Source organism: Myiozetetes cayanensis, unplaced genomic scaffold (assembly GCF_022539395.1).
Source record: "Myiozetetes cayanensis isolate MyiCay16 unplaced genomic scaffold, myiCay2020 scf3, whole genome shotgun sequence".
Classification (NCBI taxonomy): domain Eukaryota; kingdom Metazoa; phylum Chordata; class Aves; order Passeriformes; family Tyrannidae; genus Myiozetetes; species Myiozetetes cayanensis.
Window position 1 is genome coordinate 47,138,104 of NW_026087521.1, and position 20,712 is coordinate 47,158,815.

Consider the following 20,712-nt stretch of genomic DNA (forward strand, 5'->3'; position numbering starts at 1 on the left):
ATTTAAGTTAAAATTAAAGAAGGATAGAACAATGTAAGACTTCAAAAACATCTATCTATACACTCAGTATATAGAAGAATAGTCAACTAAAGATGAAAAAATACAAAAATTAGGCTTTAATGACTAAAAAATTAAGAGAGAAAGAAAAAAAAAAACAGAAACAATATATCCAAGACAGAGAAAGGAATGATGTCAGTATGTTCTTACCATATGTATTAAATCAGGAAGACAGTTTCCTGAGAAGTCCCACCAATAACTTAATAATTCTGAAAAAATAAAGGAAGTTTGCCTGCAAAGTACTCAGTCCGAATCAAAATCACATCTACTGACTTCCCATTGAAATTCACCTTTACTTATGTAAACATTGTAAAAACCAGTAGACTATGACGAAAAAATTTTTCTTCCAATATATGCTGCAATTGGCTCAAATCAAAACGATTGATCCTGCATATTTTTTCTTCAAAATAAAGCAGATAAGAGTTGCAAGGGAAACTGAAATTCATCCACATAGTCTCTAATTTTAGGGGAGGGGGTAAAGTCAAATGCAAAACTTGAAAAATATCGGTTTTGCAGGTTATTTTGGAAATCAATTGTACTCATGGAAGTCCTTGAGGTGTCACTGGGAAAAGCATATAATGTCTGTGCTTCATTTTGATGATTTGAAGAAATCAGTAAATACATTAGATATTAGGTATTTACATATTATGAATGCATCTTGAACTCTTCTCCTTCACATTTCAGAAGCGTCAAAAAGTATTAAAGAAATGTGAAAGGTTTTTGTGACCATTATGATTTGATGCACAGGTAAATTCTACAGAACACTGAATACAGCAATTTAAGATAAAAGACACACTATATGCATAAAGAAAAACAGAGAACCTCACCAAGAAATTTCAGAGCCAGTCACATTTTTTCTGGTAAATTTTTCACTATACATTTGCCTTAAAAACATACTTTAAGCTTTATATTTATTCCTGACGTCACTTGTCTTTTTTTTTCCTGCCAAAACCCACTACCTATTGACCTGTATGTGGCTGTTATTTATTAACCATTGTTCATTGATTACAATTTGTTATCAGTTATGTAATTTATGGTGATAATTGCCACAATAAATGTTTGTGCTATCCAGATGTCCTTATATAAATAAACATATAAGAAGTTTGACTGCACACCTTTTTATTTGATTTGGTATTACTTAATAACAAGTCTTGATCTCATACTACATATTTGACCCTCATTCAATTTATAATTTACATCATTTTAAGTCTTCATCAATGAAGTTAAACACTTATATTTTTGTAATTTCGCCATATTTTGTAATTTAAAACATACAACATAACTGTCAATTAAGAATCCTGTATTAAATAGTGACAGAATTCTTCTTACATAATTGTTATGCTGTAACCATGTTCTTTGTGTAGTTGCCAGTCTATATTCCACAACCCCCACAACATAATTGTCCTTTAACTGTTTGACTCTTTACTGTTTTTTTCCAATTTTATGTAATAGGAACAGTAGGGGGCATTGAGAGCTTTAGATGCTGGATGTGGCTCGATATGATGCTACTTAACTGCATTTTAAAAGTGTAGAATGCAGTTCAATGAACTTACAGTATACCATATTAAATTCATTATTTCATGTAATATACATTTAAGCATCATGAGCTTGTCATTTACTTCGTTTGTTGTTCATTACTTTCACTTAAGTTTCTAGAAGGATTTTGTCTACACAGAATTTTAGTAAGATAGGTGAAAAGCAAGGGTTTATTACAAATTGGTTGCAATAATTTTTAAATCATGAAAAAAAAATTATTTTCTTAGACTGAAAACAATTACAAACAAACCAACCAGGGAAAAAAAAGTCTGACTTGAGTAGAGTATTTGCTGTGGTGAAAAAGTGTAATGAGAAATGGCTATCCTTCTCTCCAACTTTCAGAAGAAAAAGGAAGGAAGAAAAATAGGCCAGGATTTCTTATAACCTGTAGCTTCAGTTCCACAGAGGTGAGAGAAGTTATGAGAGCTATGAAGAGTCACCTGCCTTATAGAGCCTATCGGTAAATAAGCAAAAGCCTCAGAAGCCCACGGGCTCGTAAGAATGTACAACAGGTATTAGAGCAAGGATGCCACTTAGGTGTTATTTGAGGATGTGTGGGTGGAGGTGGCTCTATAGCAAGATGGCATTTCCCTCTTTTCTTGATACAGATAGTATTCTCCTGTGCAGAGTGCTAATTAGCAGGGGAAAGTAGGTGCCAGTAAAGTAGTCCACATACTAAAGCTGGCCATTGTCCAGAGTGGAACACCAAGGAATTTACAAGGTCAGAAAAACTCCGTACGCTTAACTTCCAAGTTTAATATGATCAAGGTTCCCTTAAAATCCTTAAGGTGTAACATTTCTTGTGAGGCTTGCTCACACATTTTCTATTTTTTTTTGGGTAAGATAAATAGACAGCAAGCTGACCTGTTTGAGTTAGTGCAGTATATAATCAGATGTATCCCTGCTTATTTGCTCCAGTAATCAAACCTGACAGCACATCTAATCAAGCTCAAGAATATGCTAGAAGTCTGAATGTATATGTGGCATTTTCTGTCAGTTTACAATCTCTTCAAGAAATGGCTAACATGAAATCAGAAAGTTGCTTTTTGTTTTGTTGCATAAATAAAACTGAAAAAAATACTCTCCTTGGCAAAAGGTAATCCTACAATTCAACTGGTTTCATCCTACAAAAAATAGCTAATGAGAATGAGGAAGTTGGAGAAATTCTTAATCTGCAACTCAAAGCACAGAATGACAAATTTTGGGGTTTGTGTTTTTTCTTGGATGAGTCAGAGTATTATAGGATTTCCCAGAAGACTGTCACAGGGGCATATTTTATTACATTATTTTCCTATATTTCCTGCACTAATGCTTGATATTCATATCATAGTTACTGTATGGATTCAAATGGCTAAGTGCATAACCTCAGATATCAAATAGATTATTCAAGGAATGGCTTCTCACACTGGTTAAGTGTTTGCAATCTAAGTCTCACATTTCTTATTTTCTAACCATCTGCCTTCTGGCCACACTAATACAGGCACTGAGAGTGCAACTCATTTGTTAGATTGTACTTTACCATTTGAGGTGCTGTAGGTTACCAGGTGTTACCCCACCTGGAGTTCATCACCCACTCCACCAGGACCTGGAAATTCTGAGCATCCTCTGTCCTACTTTCAGGTCCATGTACATATCTCAGTTACTGCAGGGGCTTAGAAAGTACTGGATTTCTGTGTTTGGGCAATTGAATCCTGCTTTACTGGTGGTCACCTGAATAACCCTGTTGGCTCCTGTGATTACAATGACCAGACCTCTGTGGAACCAAATGGTGCAATGTAGGCAATGTAGACATTAGATTTGAACCTAGAGCTGACTCCCACCTTTACATTCCAACAACAACCTGATTACCCTGGCAAATTCAATAGCTTAATGGTTACTGCTTGTATTTCACAGCCTACCTCCAGTCCTTAAATGGTTCAGCCTACTACAGATGGTGTCAAATTTTAATCACCTTCTTTCTCTTTTTAAATAATGGCCCTATGAATGGACCACATAAGAACATATAGAATAAAAACAGAAAGTGTGCCATATGGTTGACAACAGAATGCAACATACTTATACTGCCCTTACCCACTGTAATACTTTCATTATTTTTTTCTTGGTATATACGTGTCCTTTCTGCTGCACATGCATACACGCAGTCCATCTGGTTTGTCATTTATATCTGCATATCTGTTAATTTACAGTAGACTTAAAATATACCAAGGATGATAATTTTATCCCAAAGGTTTTCAGGACTTTAATATTTAATACAGTAAAAAAGACACAGAGTTTATGGAAATTTACATCCATACATAAAAGATGCATAGAGTATGTCTTCACATGATTTTTCAAAAACAAGCAGAAGATTTCTCCATACTTTTTCAATCTAATATTCTTTAGGTCAGTGCCCATGCAGAATAAAGGTATCTGATACGCTTATAATGGAATATTTTATCAGTCTTGGAGAAGAAATTACTGAAACAATGAAAAATACACTTTTTTTTAACTTGGTTATAAATTTGTCAGACCTAAAGAATATTTGCTTCTCTTTTCTGTTGATGTACACAAATATTTTTTATCACTTCACCTGTTCATTCACTCTGGAGTGTGATGGTCCATGATGGATGAGAATCTTCACAATATCTACATCCCCTCTCCAAGCAGCCAAGTGAATAGGAAAATAACCCTTATTATCTGCCACATTGGTTGATGCTTCATACTGAAGTAATTTGAGAACTATATCCCTGGAAAACAGGAGGTAAATCTAAAAATTGACAGAAAACTTATTTTATTAAGTTTTTACACGAACATACATATTACCAAAATCTTAATCCTGGATAATAATAAGAAACCCCTGTATGTCAAGAGAAACATACAAAAAGTGAAGACCAATAATTTCTAAAAATTAAACAGATCATAAAACATAGCCAAAATGTTATTAATTTTAGTGATTCCTACTTCTTATGAATACCACCAATATTATCATCAGCTCTCTGAATCTGTTTCTTTCAATAGGATCACCTGGCCACAGAATCACTTTTAGAATTTGCCAGTCCAGGCAATGTGTATGTCCCTCAAGGCAAACCTTCCAGGCATTAAAGGCAGAGAGGTACTCTTGTCCCCAGCATTGCTGAGTTCTGGAGGCAGGAAGACAAGAGGGTAGTTTTATGGACATGATTCTCACAATAAGGCTTAAGTAACAATTCTTCCTCTTCTTTAAAGCATTACCTCAAAAATAGTTTAAAAACAATTTAATGATGATCTAGCTATATATATAATATCTTCTATGAAATAACTGCTTCTATTTTCATTTCCCAGAAGCAGCTTCCTGATAGCAGTGAGGGAAGAAGTGACTTATTATAATTTTAATTCTTTTGATATTACTTTCAGTATTTTTGGTGTGACTTATCATACATTAAATGAAAGATTAGTGTAAGTTGGTATATTCCATCCCTGATTTTTAAGCACTCTCCTGCACTTAACTTCAAAAGCTAAATGTAAAAATTAACTGTGTGATATGATAATGTTATCAAGTATTTCAGAGAGTAAATAAATTCTGTCTTATTGCTGCACTTGTCATCTCAGAGTGACATAGTCAGGCTTCATTAGTTCTTAAGCTAACAGAATCTATGATCCAGTGTGGGCAGTTCTACACACATTTTTTACTGAATATGGGAACACTGACTTTGTGATTTGGCTCAAAAAATCAGTGGGGGAAGGAAGCTCAGTGTAGCCTATGTTATGTCTAAAAATTAAACCCTTGACTACAAATTAAGACAGAAGACAAATCTGAGGCAATTATTCCCCCAACCTTGATGGAACCTTATTTAATTTCCTGTTGAGAAAAAAATGTGGTGAGTTATGAGGGACTATAACCAGGTCAAAAACTCTCAGTTAACTTCAAAAGATCCTGGAGTCATCTTATCATATCTAAGCTTTGAGGAGAATCTAAGCTGGATTTTGGTTACTCCTGACAAGGTCAAATAACATGAAAACAACCCAGAAAGAGCAGCTCCACTACAGAAAGACTTTTGCTACACAGAAAGTTCCAGAAAAGTGAATCCTGAGGGAAACTTTTTAGCACACATAAGGTTTCAGAGACTTCTCATATTGTAATAGTTGGTGTTGTAATACATGGTCTAATGAAAGCTACATGCACAGTTGTTTGAAAGGGACACAAAACAAAGGAAACATAAATTGAGCTAAGTATGAGAAAATTAGCAAAAAAAACCCTCCACAGCTGAAATCTATGGATAACAATATACAGGAACTATTGGGATGAGTCAATTGCAAGATTCAAGCTACAAAACAGAACGTACATCTCCTTCATCCTTCAAGAATGCCCTGACCCACCACACTTATCTAGGGTGGTTCTTTTTTAGCACTTTGTTGGAACTTTTTCACTTTGTAGAAATAAATTTCAGAGAGAAGACTGAGAGTCCTTAGCCCAGTAACATTATTGGGCTAAGTAAAATTATTTAGGGAGACTGAGATTCCAGTGATTGCCCCAGATATGATTTAATTACTTATATAAAGCAGAATAGTTTCTGAAGGAAAGAATCTACCTCAGAATCTATCTTAGAATAATGAAGGAGGAGGGAATTCATCACATACAGTGATCAAGCAGGGATTTGAATATTGGTGTCCAACAAGTATCCCAGCCAAAAATTATTGACTGGGTCATTAGGTCTTGTGCTCTCACTTTTCCTAAAAAATTTTGAAATATCTCAGTTCAACCTAATGTAAAGTGGGAAAAATTAAAACCCCCAAAATCTTTAAAGAACAAAAACTTCCCCTAAGGGGGAAGATTCTTGTGTCAAAAGATTGTACATAGTTTTGATATTGAATTTCAAGTCTGAGATCTGAAACAGAGTGTGAAGTCATTTATTTGTAGTGACTAACAAAATTACAACCACCAGGTCTGTCCAATTCTCTTGCTGACAGTGCTTGCACTGCAGCAGGAGCAATATGATGGCTTGGATAACAGGCCCTGAAACTTCATGATGTATCACGAAATATCTCATGAAGTATTTCAGTTTACTTTCATATAACAGTTTCAGTGTTTATAAAGTAATAGTTTTAGTTTGCTGCGTAACTCTCGCTTTGTTGTCAATATTAAACATACTAAACTCTGTTTTTATCTATTTAAAACCAGCAACCTCTGCAAGCTAACACTTCAGCTTTTGTCAGCCAAAAATGAGCGACAGCACAAGAAGAAAACCATAAATTATGAACAAAAAGGCTGAGTTTAACAGACCATATTAAGGACTTAGACATAATTCCACAGAAGTAAAAACATATTAATGGATGATTCTGATCTTCCTACAGAGTTCAAACTTTGGAAAATGCACAGTATCTAATTTAACAGTATTTTAACTTCACATATTTATTTAGAAGCAGCATATCCTATATTCACCAAAAGATTAAACTTTCCTAAAGACAATATGCAGGTTTCTAGAATATAATTAATGACATATCCTAAAGTATCTATGAAAGAATGAAAAAATGGTGCAATGAAAAAATTAAACACATAATTATTATGTATATCTTATGGACAGTCCAAAATCACATTAAAGTTACTCTTAATTTCAGTTGTTTTTCGAGCAGTTCCTTATCTCCCACAGAAGAATTAAGTAAAGCTTTATGTTAAAATTTTTTTTAGTGAAAATCCAGTCAGTGTTAATACCATCAATTTGCAAGCAGAATAGTTGGACTACATTAAGTGGGGCAGCTCTTACTTTGGTTACAGTGGGGTCCATCCCACTACAAATTTCTAGACTTCATTAAAATTTTCTTTCTTGTTCTGCCTTAATAATAACATGCAGTTGGCAGAATAATACACTGGAGGTAATATATAGCAGGGGGAAAATGTAACAGCAGAGGTAATACAGAACAAATAACAGGGTCTAAAACAAAATGCCTAGCAAGTTTCCAGATTTTTTTCAAATCTTACTTAAATAGTTCATATCAAACTTAAATAGTTCCCCTGCACTGATGTGCCTGTGCAGCGTCCCTCAGTGGGGTTTTGCATGCTTTCCCCTAAAATTGTTGAGATATGCATGTGGTAGCTTGGATGGACAGCAGTACCTTGGGAAAAGCTGTAAGGTCTTTTTTTTTTTTCTGCCTCCAAGTGAATAATTACTAAATATTCTTTTCATGTTACTTTTGCTTTGATAATGATTCATCTTTAATGTTCTTTTGTTTAGCAAAATTGATTTCTTAAACGTTCAACATACTATATGTGTGTATATACACACAAAAGTATACTACAAAATTTTCTGCTGCAATTTCCCAGCAATTAAAAGCACCAGAGCCACAACTAGTAACAATAATAAATTTACTCAAAATCGAGGAAGAATTTGGAAGAAAGAGTATATAATCAATAGCTTATAAACTGCATTTCCCATTTGTCATTACTACGTGCTGATACTGATGACAGTGTCAAAGCATTTTATATTAATATATCCCATGGGAAATATGACTATTTCAGTAAGTCAAAGTTTGTCAACTTTCAGTGAAAACCTCAGTGCAACGTTATATTTTTCTACATTACACAGCTAAATACCATTCTACATAAAAAACAAATGTGAGGCACTTACTTGTGTCCGTTTAAAGCTGCATGATGTAAAGCAGTATAACCTGAACTGTCTGTGCAGTTTATGTTTGGTCCTCTCCAGATGCTGCAAATAAAGCAAAATTATGAAGTAAATTCTTTGCCTTGACAAGTACAGAAGTGTCAGAAATCTGATGTACAAATAATCTAAAGATCTCTGCAACAAGTGCGATTAAAATTTAAGAGATTAATTACCTTGAAAAAAATATAAAATAGCAAATGTCATCTTGATATCAATATAATTTATTTATAAAAATAATTTTACACATTCATTTTTATAGTAGTCATGAACTTTATGTAGGGCAGTCTTAAAGACTAATGACTCTTCTGTCATTTCAATTAGATCTGTTCTCCCTCTATTACTCTGGTAATTATACTGAGGCTATAATCTGGTTTTGCACTACTTTTTCACAAGTATGTATTCATTGACTTTAGGTCAGTTAGTCTAGATTCAAACAAACACAAGATTAATGAGAACCTCTTTAAAGGGGCAGTAAACGTATTCTTTTTGCTTGACTTGATATTTTAGCTCCCATTCTAACTAACTATATTTTTTTAATAAATTAAATATATCTTTAAAATAAGTCAATTAAATTATGTTTCTTCTTTTTTTTTTTTCCTTTTGTTATCTTTCTGTATTTTACAATCAGCTTCACTATATGTCTGGTGTAACCAGTTTCAGCACCTATTAGGGACTCTTCAAAAACCAGTAAAGGAGATATTTTGTTTCAACTTTGAAAAACATGGCTGCTAATCTACCAAAACCAACAACAAAACCAAATACGGGACACTGGATAACAGAAACATATTGAATACCTGCAGGTTTTTTCTAAACTACTACGTTTGAAACTAACTGTGTCCTTTGTAGAAACGATTTATTCTGTATCACAGTTTCCAATCATTAGTATTAAAATTTCCAAGACACAAAATTATAAGCCCTGAATTACAATCTTATTTCTTTAGTTTCTAATACAGTGTTAAACAATCACTGGCAAGCCACGTTTTCTCTTTGCTTTGCACCTTAGAATCAAGTGCTGTAGTTTAAAGAAAACAAGCTGACGTAAACAGGTAAAAGGAGTTCTTCATACTGACATTTTTCATTATCTACATGAACAAAATGACATGGTATGCTTAACATATGTTTCTTAAGAATTATATACTAAAGAATCTGTATTTTACTACCTATAAAATGGAATATATGTATATACACACACACAGTAAGGAATACTGATGTTAGACTGTACATCAATACATCTCTTTTTCATTGTGTGTGTTTGAATGATTCATTAGCTCATAAACTTAAGCAGTTGTTTTCCTGCAAGTAATACTGTGTGCATACAGAATTATTTGGGTGATACACTGTGTTCTGCAGTGAGCATAATTCTACATAATGCTAGGTATCTCACCTCTCCCTGCAATTTAATTTCTTGGAAGAACAGAATTGAATTATTTTCTTAGGCGCAAAGAAGAAAAAAAATAGCGAACCTTCTTTAAAAATCTGCTCAGACACTTACAGATGTTCTTTTCTACAGAAGGCAACTTCCAGCTAAGAAAAGCCACTCTAATCTTTTCAATTAAAGGAAATTATTTTAATTTCTTGAAATAGTAAAAACTGAGTCCTCAAACTGATAGCTTCTCTGTAATAGACAGGTGTGATTTATATGGCAAAGAAAAACTGTCTTTATCTACTGGAAGAAGTTCTTATCTATTGATACTCTATAACCTTTCATGCTTTTGCATAATTTTTATTCATTATTTTCTTATTTATTGGATTATATTTCCATCATTTTATTTATACCAACTTATAGGAGAATGAAGAAAAAAAAAGTGGTATAGAAAGCAGTATTTTAAATATTCAAAAAATACACAAACAACCAGAATAAAATTTACTTGGTTTTGCTAGCTTGATTGCTTTGGCTTACAGTTGTTAGGACTTGTCTGTTGGGTGTTTTTTTCAAAATGCAGGGGATCCATGAGTTCATATATTATTCATGATGCACTGGGCATCATGAATAATATTTTTAAAAAGCATTAAAAAAAATTAAAGAAAAACTAAAACAAAAAAAACACACACACACACAAAAACAAAAACAAAAACACCACCACCACCCCCCCCTAAAAAAAAAATCTGCATTTTTTCTCCACTATTTTTCTACTTTAATTCATGTGTTATTTAAGACATTATTGTACTTCCTGAGTCTGGTCTCAGGAAATATGTTTCAACTGAAACTATACTGATTTAAAAAAAAAAAAAAAAACAGTACTCTGAAACTTTAATAGTGAGTATATAAATGCACCTATGTGACAGCTCCTCAGGACACCCAGGTTGGGAGGCTGAGAGACAAAGGACAAAAGACAGTGAGTAAACCCTGATGACTCAGAGACACAAGACAGGATGGACAAACTAATCACTGTCAGCTCCCAAGACGTGCCCAAAATCACAGCTTGGTTAACAAACTAAAGAACGCAACAAACACGAGCAGGACTCGGCTACAAGCACCTCTTTTCCCTTGGTCCAGTGCACAAATTCCCTCCTAGGTTGTCTTGCATTGCTACATTACTGCAACATTATTTCCGACAAATGGAATGCAGGTCCAGCATACACAGGGCCTATCTATTTATGCCTTAGCAACTGAGAATCAAAGTCAAATTGGACAGTCTGTGAATTCAAGTTCTTACACTCTAAGACTTCCAGATTCATCTAAATTTCTTCTCTTGCAATCGGATTACAGCAGGGCAAATGTCCAGTTGTATATTAGCTCCATAAAAAGCATCTGGCTTCAAAGAAGAGTGGAGATTGAAAAAAATCCTAAAGAGCCCTTCATTGATATCATAAACACATACCGTTTGTGAAGAATTATCAAATATATTGATTTATCTGCATATTAAAACACCTGTGAAAGCAACACTAAGGAGAACCTGGCACAAAATAAATACCATTCAACCACCAGAAAAGGATATTTATTGACAGAAGATTAGCAGCTCTTTAGAATACTGTTAATATTGAATGTTCTCAACAACATGTTTTTTCTAATATTTTGATGCAGTCAATAATCAAACTTCTTAAATTGGCATGCATTAGTCAGTTAGGAATTTGTCTTCCTATGTACATCAGTAAATTACGAAAATCTTCCTATCACTTATTGAATTTTAAGAAAGTAACTGAACCTACTTTTTGTGCAGAAAATTAATTTTTATTCAACAATTAATTAAAACATTATTATCAATTAGTTTCTTCCATTTCATCTTGCCAAAGTAAGGTACAAAGAAACTGAAGTCTGTTATGCTATTTACATTATTGCCAAAAGCAGAGATCTCCTTATTACAGTCTGCTCTCACTGTGGACAAAGAATACTGACCTTTTGAACTGACATCAAATATTAATTGAAAATACTCTTTACTTGGCAAGAAAATTAGTATTTTTTCTTTTTTTTTTAATGAGCTGAAGATAATTACATATAAAGAGTAGTATTTCAAAAGAAACATGAAAATAACAGACTAAAGAAAAAGATGATTAGATTAGTTGATTTATTTTTTATTTTGCTACATTTTTTGCCACATGGAAAGAAATAATTGTGAAGTGGCTGTTGTTAAACACATAAAAAAACAAAAGTAAGGAAATCAAAAGTTCATTCAGCTAATCATCACACAGGCACACTCTCCATCACCAGTGTAAGAACTATGCATGCAAGATATGCATAATTTTTCCATCGCATTTCCTCTTTGTTCAAATACCTTCATCATATTATTTCATTATCATTATAATATGTCATCGCTATTTAGTTATCCATGAACTAATACTTCTGGTCTTTATATGGTAGTTTTGCTAAAGTCAAAGGAAAATATTTTTGGTAAACAATGATAAAAGTCTTTAAAAGCCTTAGAAAGCTGCCTGATGACTGTCTGCCTGCCCATTGGTTTTACTAAGCCTTCTCTGACAATTAACTTTGGAATTTATTTATTCTCTGAAATGAGGCAGCAAGGAGGAGGATGACACTGGATGGAATCAGTTGCTCCAGAGAAGATTGAAAAAGCATGGTGTTCAAGCCTGCATACTTTAGGGTCTAAACCCTGTTGAGGCTCACAGAGCCTGATCCTCACCCTTCCCACTCCTCACCTTCTCTCCTAGGTCCTCAGTATTTTTGGAAGCTCTTCCTAGAGACACCCTGGTTTTTCAGTTCAATAGAAGTAGTGAATCTCATCTTGCCCAGTCAGTTTTAATAGTGGGAAATTTTAAGCTTTGTTCTCTTTCCATTGATGTCGGTGGCAAACATCAACCAGATATATCTAGTTTCCTCATTGTTCCTCTGTTCCATGGAATAAATACCTATTACAGGAACTTGTGTTATTCTTTATATTACAGGAGAACTTGTGTTGGGCCAAAATCTTCCGAAATTTCCATGTTTACTGTTAATCCGACAGAAATACATTGGCTAAAGTTATTTGAGCCCACAACCAGGCTACTGTATTCATTAGTGCTCTGCCTACATTCAGACACGTGTTCAGTTGTGTCAGCTGAACTTACACAAAGTATGTGGACAATTTTACAGAGAATTTTTGAAAATGCAAACTTCTACACAATAATATGTATCATCAGTCAGACATACAACAATAATGGCACTTACTGTGAATATCAGAAAAATAGCTCCCATTCTCTATTTTATGCACAAGTATACCAAATGGACAACTATCTTGCTCTAACCTATACAAATTGATATTGTTACTTATCAAATATAGAAGAGTATCATTTTAGTAAATGTGGTACAAGAACTACAGGTATAGGCTATATTTCGTAAGCTTAGCATGGGAACATAAAACTACTGTTGGATGACGGCATTACAGGTAAATGGAGGTAATTAAAGGTAAATGCAGCTTCCACTCTTCTTTTGCAATGAAGACTTCCAGAGCTAAAGGAAATTCTCCCATGCAGCATATGTGTAAGATACAAAGATTCTGCTCAGGTATTTCAATTCCCTTACCATCAAGGAATTACAGACTTCAACTTGGAAACTTGAAGAACTAGTCAGGACAAGCTAAGAAAGGAGTATATTTGATCCCTTATTAGAGAGATACAGTAGACATTCACAAAACAGTACTTCTAAGATGTCTAATTCTATGCATCTCTGAAAGGCAGAGAAGGTTTCTTCCACTCAGCTGTTGTGGAAGCCTCCAGTACACATATAATTCCTTTTGAATGTTAACTGGGAACAGAAAAGTGAAGAGAAATTAGAAAGAATCAATCATTTCCATCTAGTATACCTAAGTCATGACAATCAACAGCTACCTAATAATCTTCACCTTAATAGAACATTCCTGTTATGATTGAATTCAGAACTTTGTTTTGCTTTTGAAAACCTGCCTAAGGAATTACGTGTGCAGTAATAGTAATATCCACAAAGACAGATATCAAGTAGTAAAAAAAGGAAAAAATTCATAAACTCATGTTATGAATTTAGCTACTATTATTTTTACCTTCTGTGTATCATGCTTCTTTCCCATATGAAAAGCTACAACAACAGTGGGTTAGAAGGAGATCTTTTTCAAATATACAAACAGCAGGATCAACACTTAAAGGGATAAGTAAAAAGGGTAACTTAAGTAGTAAGAAAGAGTAATTTTAAAAAGCATGTGGAAGAAAGGCACATGTCCAAGAATGTAAGACTCAAAACCCAGTATCTCACCACTAATTATTATTTTTCAAGTTTTGTAAAATATCACTGCTAAATGAGTACTGATAGACTTAACTGACTTCACCTGCCCAGAAAATTTGGTGCAGGGGGGAAGCATTTAGAACTACACAAATAACCTTAATGTCAAATAGACAGCCTAATATACTTGCCCACTACCGCTCTCAATGTTACTAACTGCACTTTTGTTTGGAGAATGACAAGACTCGTATAGTCATTAGTCCAATCTGCCATCTACAGTTTCTCCAGTGGAAAGAACTATGAAAAGGATGATTATAAAGTAGAGATGTTCAGTGTGTGGTTGAGGAGAGGCAGAATGCCAGACACAGAGATACCCAAGTCCTGGATATCCAGAATACCTTCAGATACAATGAGTCTTGCAAAGCTCAGGATAAAAGAATTGCAATTGGAAGAAAAAGAAAAGATCCTACAAAAGCATATTTTGATAGATTTAGGACTTAAGAAGCAACCTGAAAGGAACTTTTGAGGCAAGAAATTCCAAAACCTTTATACGAGAAAATTGCTACTGTGAAGTACCCAAAGAACAGGCCTGAATGGTATTGAGACAATTGGAAACTATACAAATTCTTATACACCTGTTAAATTATGAGATAGACAGCTCCCACGTACATCCACAAAGGAACACAAAGAGGTAATAGCAAGGAGGAGAATCAAGTAATACCCTGGCCCAGTTACTCTGAAGTTCATCACTGAAGTGTCATCAGTACACTAAAGGGCCATCTCTACAAGTCCAGCAGAGAACAGCAGTACAACAGCAGGCAAAGACACACCTTGTTGGGCTCCCTCTCAGAACTGTACTGTAAGAGCCTCCACTCCACTGTCCAGGTGTGACACACATCAACATGAAGCAATGCTGCGAAACACTTCAGGCTGAGAGAGATTATATCTTATTAAATTCTGTTTCAATTTTCCTGGGCGAGAGCCTCTATTCTGTGTCCATGTATGAGGCTCAAACTACCAGCAACTGGGTCAGATGATGGCTGAGACCGTGTGTTTGTCTTGCCAGACACTGGAGCAAATGAGAGAACACGGGTCAGAGGATCTGTGTGTGCCCATGGAGCCTGCAACTGCAGTGTGGGTGTGTGAGACAGCATGTGATCGCTAATGAAGACCGAGCTGGATCAGCCAGCGAGTCGGTGAAGCAGCCTGGGAGCCAGTTGTGTGGCAGCATGTGTCTGAGGTTGAGACTGTGCAAGCAGCTCATGTCATATGAGACCAGGGTGAAAGTTAAATTTTGCTAACCAAAAGATAACCAGTAGGCTTCTGCAGAATTCTATATCAAAAATACTAGAGAAACTAGTGGTCCAGTATGGCAGACACAGGCCACTGGGAGGGGTGTTCTAGAAGTCTGCAGATTAGATAGTTCATGCATGTGTAACTACATGCAAATTTAGGTATGTTCAGTTTGGGAAAGAATCTACCTAGAAAAACATGTTGATGAGCACTCAGTTTCTCCATTTAAGAACTCTATATGGTAAAAATCAAATAAACTAAACCTGAACAAAAATCAAGTGAACTAGTTTAAATGAATTAGAACTCTGATAACTTGAAGCTAGAATAAATTTCCTTTGAAGGTATATAATTTTATTCTGACAGTCTTAATAGTTATATCAGTTTAAATGTTGCAAAAAATCAGTTGATATGCAAATATGCAAAGGAGAAGCATGATGATGTCAGACAAAGGAACAGGCAATCAATTAGTCACGGTCTATTTAAAAAATCTGTCATATATAAGGTCACTTTGCATTTGACCTTCATCTAACCAGTTTAGTTTCTTCATTCTTTATGGATTACTCATTTGAAAGTACACTGGCTGAGGATACTGCATAATACCGTGGCTATATTCAGAAAGCAGTATGTTCCTGACTAGTACTGGTTAGCTTTGCCTTATATTTACAGTCAAGACCAATTTGCCTAGAGTAGTTAGAACACAGAAAGCTTTCATCAGCTATGACAGCAGAGTTCCTCTGTATTCCATTTGTCTAGAGGGACAAGCTGGCGTTTTGCTTAGTTCACAAAGAACCATAGTAACTCCAGCTTGTCAATGATGAGTCAGACAGATCTTTGGATTCACTCCAGAGTTCTGTCCTTGACAACCCAGTCATCCCAACAGGAAAAAATGTTACCTCTTATTTGACATCATCCTGCACAAGAACACTTAAGAACTGCTACTAAATTATGAAAATATTTGGTCCAAAACCAGATCAGCAGGCAGTACCTTTACTAAGTAAAGTCATTCATGTTTAGGCAATGTGAATCATGTTCTAAAACCATTGCCAATGATATCTCCATATATGATCTTATGTGATCTGAGCAATCTAGAGGGATGCCATATGGCTAATGCTGGAAATCAGTGCATCAGACTAACTCTTCCTTCGCAGGGCAACTCCACACTCTTTGTATCATGAGCTCTTCCCAGACAACTACTATTTAGTGACATTATAGAAATAATCATTATTTTCCTGTAAGCCCAACAGAAGTGGATCTTCTGAAGGGTTGTGAAAGCCCTGCATACCTCATGACTTGTAAGTGCATCATGTCGAGGAAGGTGATTGTCCTGGACTACTCTGCACCGAGTGGCCTCAGCTCGAGTTGTGTGTGCAGTTTTGGGTACCACAATATAAGAAAGATATTAAGCTGTTAGAGTGTCCGAAGGAGGGAAGTGAAATGGTGAAGGGCCTTGAGGGGAAGCCATATGAGGAGCAGCTGAAGTCACTTGGTCAGTTCAGACTGGAGGAGGCTGAGGGGAGACCTCATAGGAGGGGCAGGCACTGATCTCTTCTCTGTGGTGACCAGCGATAGGATGTGAGGGAATGGCATGACATTGAGTCAAGGGACATGTATGCTGGACATCAGGAAAAGGTTCTTCACCCAGAGGGGGCCTGGGCACTGGAATGGGCTCCCCAGGGAAGTGTTCACAGCACCAAGCCTGACAGGGTTAAAGATGCATTTGGATGATACTCTCAGGCACATGGTATGACTTTCAGGGATGGTCATGTGTGGGGCCGGGAGTTGGACTTCATAGATCCTTGAGAGTCCCTTCCAACTCAGCATGTTCTATTTTTTTTTTTACGATTTTACAATTCTATACACTTACATGAATATACCTATGAACACTGAAGTATATATACATCAGTATTTTCTTTTTATCAGAAACAAACTGAAGCAAAGTCCTATTTCTCTTTCTCTCAAGAATACAGATATAACAATATATTCTGTTAGGAGAGATATTCCCTTAGCCATCTTTTTTTCTAATTCAACTGACCTTGAATCTTTAGTAAGAAAAGTTAAAGAGAGTTTTTTCCACAGTACATTTCTGGAGATCCAACACAGTATTCCCATCCATCATAAATTCATGGTGTTTGCAGTTTTAAACACATTCTTATCGCAGACAGGCAAAGTCAATATTTACTATAAAAGGAGATTTTAAAACTTCTAAATGATTAATTATGCATCCTTGAACACTTACTGACATTTGTTTAAGTGGAATAAAAATTCCTGAAGCTCTTGTACTGAAAGCAGCACTAGGAAGACTAACAATATATATAAAAAAATTTTTAATATGGATGCTGTTAAATCTATGACCTCATTTCAGTATTAAAGATTGTTCATCCTAGAAACCAACCTGAGATGAGACTCTTTGTTATCGCTCTAGGACACACAGAACAGAGCTTGCTATATATAGAGTCTGCAATTCAGCTGGCTTTAATACCTTGCCCTTCCTCATCTGGGTTTCCTCAAAAGTAGAGTAATTCTATCAGACACCAGCAAAACAGACACCAGAAAAAAATACGAGAAATGGAGAGGACTCCATTTCCTCTTGATTCTTGAAGGCCATCTCACATCTCATTCTCAATTTATGGTGAGATTTGAAAAGGAGATTCCAAAATTAACCTATAGTAGTATTAATCCCTGCATTAATTAAATCAATCACTAGCTATCTTGACATACGAGAATGTAACAAATGTAAGAGTCTCACATCTTGTGTTTGCATGCATATGGTATTAAATCAGTCGTCCATATGATTCTACATATTCTCAATTCAGAGTTTCCACATCTTCATCTCATAACAGCACCAGTATCCTGAGATATTAAGGCTATTGAAGTCTATCAATGACCTACAACATATATAGAACATATACACAACATTTGTGCTTTCGAGTAGAATACTTTCTCAATTATTCAGACTCCATAGCCCTAAGCAGACAATGAGCAAGGCAGAGAACATCAGAAGCCTGCAACAGTACATTTTTGCAAGATATAAGGTAATTGAAAGTAACCTTGATGAAAATGAATTCAAAAAAGTACTAAACTCCTCTCCTATCCATAACATAAAATATTAAACAATTTGAGTCTGTTCTCTGGAGAAATACAGTTTTAAAGCAGAGGTGCATTTATTGTGTTTGCTAGAACGCTAGCATGAAGTATCTGCATGCTGCCTGGCTCCATCCAAGTGCTGACACTCATTCTTTCCATCAGCATGGTATTAACTTTGTTAACAAGAACACAACCTAGAAAAGACATGTCAAAGACAAATATAGATATGACAAATATATGACAGAAATTACAGTTACTGCACAGAAAAAAAATTAGCACCTGTTCAGATTACCTCAGTATTTCTTTCTGCTCTTAAATGGATTAACAAGTTAAATAAGGAAGTCAATCACTGTGAAATTAGCTACTGCAGAAAGTACAACTGGGCAAAACCAAGCCACTGATTAGGTTTTCTCAGAGCCACAAACTGAATGGTGGCTGTATCAGACATACCGAAAACCTCAAATACAATTTTTGCAACACCTAATCTCTAACGCATAGAGCTATTACAATGTGATATGTCTGAATGTTTTTGGCATAGTATAGAAAATCTGATTAGGAAAGATACTGGATAAATTTGTTGTCTGGTACAAAAATTACCAAATCAGAAGATGTTATTAATTGAGGACAGTTTGAGCATAAATCCTCTACCCTATGCTCAAGCTAATTGGTACAATACAACAAAAAAAAAGCTTTCCAACAATAAAAACACAGAATTAATGTCTTAATTTCAGGAACATGTCATGTTTGAAATAAATAATATCAAAACAGAAGTGTGCTATTGAGCACACATTTCATTTGCTGTGCTTTGCCAACAGAGGTCAGAATTACCTCAGCAGCATCCAAAGCATTACTGTGATCATGACTGAGAATACTTTTATCACTACAAAATTACTTCCACAAAGACAAATAACATACTTTAATTAGAGAGGATGAAGTTTCACACCTACGTACTACAAAGGTCTTCCAAACTTTTTGGGTATATAACAGCAATTAACTCACTTAAAATTTCCAGAACACTGATACTGAAGTAACTCCAAAGGTCATACTCATCACATCACTGACAACATAGTCGGTAAGATATAGTAGTAATCACTTAGATCACTAAGAAAAAAATAAAGTCATCAAACATGATGCCTTTTATTGGACAAAATAATTTATGACACATAGCTTAGAAGGCAAAATGCAATTACAGTAAGAATATTCAGTAAAACTGCAGTCTATTTATGTTAGAATTCCCTATTTAAATCCATTAGAAGTTATTGTTCCTATTCTATTTTAAAGCCTTATCAAATGTAGAAATTAAATCCAAGACTAAGAGGTTTAAATGACACAGAAGTTTCTACAATAAAAGGAAGATCTGGCTGATGAGAACAATAACCCATCACTTATTTCTAGATGCATCTAAAGTGAACACTGTGTTTTATAATTTTAAAAAAACAATTAAACACTAACAAAGAAACATTCTTTTTACTTTAAATAGCTTTGCTGTTGCATATTTTCTAAAAAATGAACCTGCCACTTACTCCGTAAGTAGAAAATTGCAGCTCTGTGGAACAAGAACTTTTCAGCAATATTAAAATAAAAATGCTCAATTTGGGGAAAAATATTTCAAGAATGTTAACTGAATTATCTTGGCATCTTTGTGCTCCTTTAAAAAGAACTGATAGGATACTCCACAAAATCTGTTTTGGTAAATACCTTTATTTAAAATATATTATAGGATTCTGCCATAACAGGAATAATTTAAGGTTTTTTTCTGAACTGCCTGTTTGGCAAGAGATATCTGGAGAACCAAAATTGGGTGCCAATATTCCTCCCAAAACCACAGATTTTTAAAAACATTGGAGAGGAAATCCCAGTTCCACAATAAGACACCATGCAAAGTAATTCATCGCAGCTCTCTAATCTAGTATCAGCACCACAGTACCTGCAGGACTCATGAAACAATTACTATGATTTGTTCAGCTGTTTTTAATGCAAATAGTGTTCCTAAACCTTTATATAATATAGCAGTAGAAGAACAATCTCTGACTAATTACTTTAGGTACTAAACTAAACGTAACATGCAAGGATAGACTGGCCTACAAGAAAAAAGAGGGAGTTGATACACCGTGTATGAATAGCAGGTTCCATCTTTCTTTCCTTTACTGCACACATAAATCATATTTATTCTGTTGGTTTACATTAAAAGTCATATATTTGCAGAGAGAAAGTGATCTTTGTGAAATCTCTAGAAAGGTGTAGGCTTTCAGAAAATGATGGAGATGGAAGGCCTGGGACACACATAAGGGCTAGGTTCTCTAGAAGCTTCTTAATATTAACTATTAAAAGAATCCAGACCCCCAAACCCCTGAAAGACAGACCCCAACTGAATTTACCTAATACTGAATTCACTTTAAATTTCAATTATCTTTATCTTGGAAAGAAGGATCTTTTTCTACATCTCATTCTAAGGACACTTTTAACTAGTAGATTTGATAGTTAATTCGATCTTGACAG

At 34.9% G+C, this 20,712-nt stretch overlaps 1 protein-coding gene across 4 annotated transcripts in view; it reads right to left on the reverse strand.

The window, feature by feature from the left end:
* The window catches only part of ANKS1B (ankyrin repeat and sterile alpha motif domain containing 1B), a 420,494-nt gene that overhangs the window by 366,930 nt on the left and 32,852 nt on the right, over window positions 1–20,712 (reverse strand). For 3 of the 4 annotated variants that reach the window (XM_050323424.1, XM_050323422.1, XM_050323423.1), the window contains exons 2-3: window positions 8,175–8,255; window positions 4,163–4,319 (exon numbers count right to left, since the gene is read on the reverse strand). In XM_050323424.1, the coding sequence (XP_050179381.1) occupies window positions 4,163–4,319; window positions 8,175–8,255 (238 nt within the window). Of the gene's footprint in view, window positions 1–4,162; window positions 4,340–8,174; window positions 8,256–20,712 lie in introns of all 4 variants that reach the window. The other variant, XM_050323425.1, reaches the window with a different exon arrangement.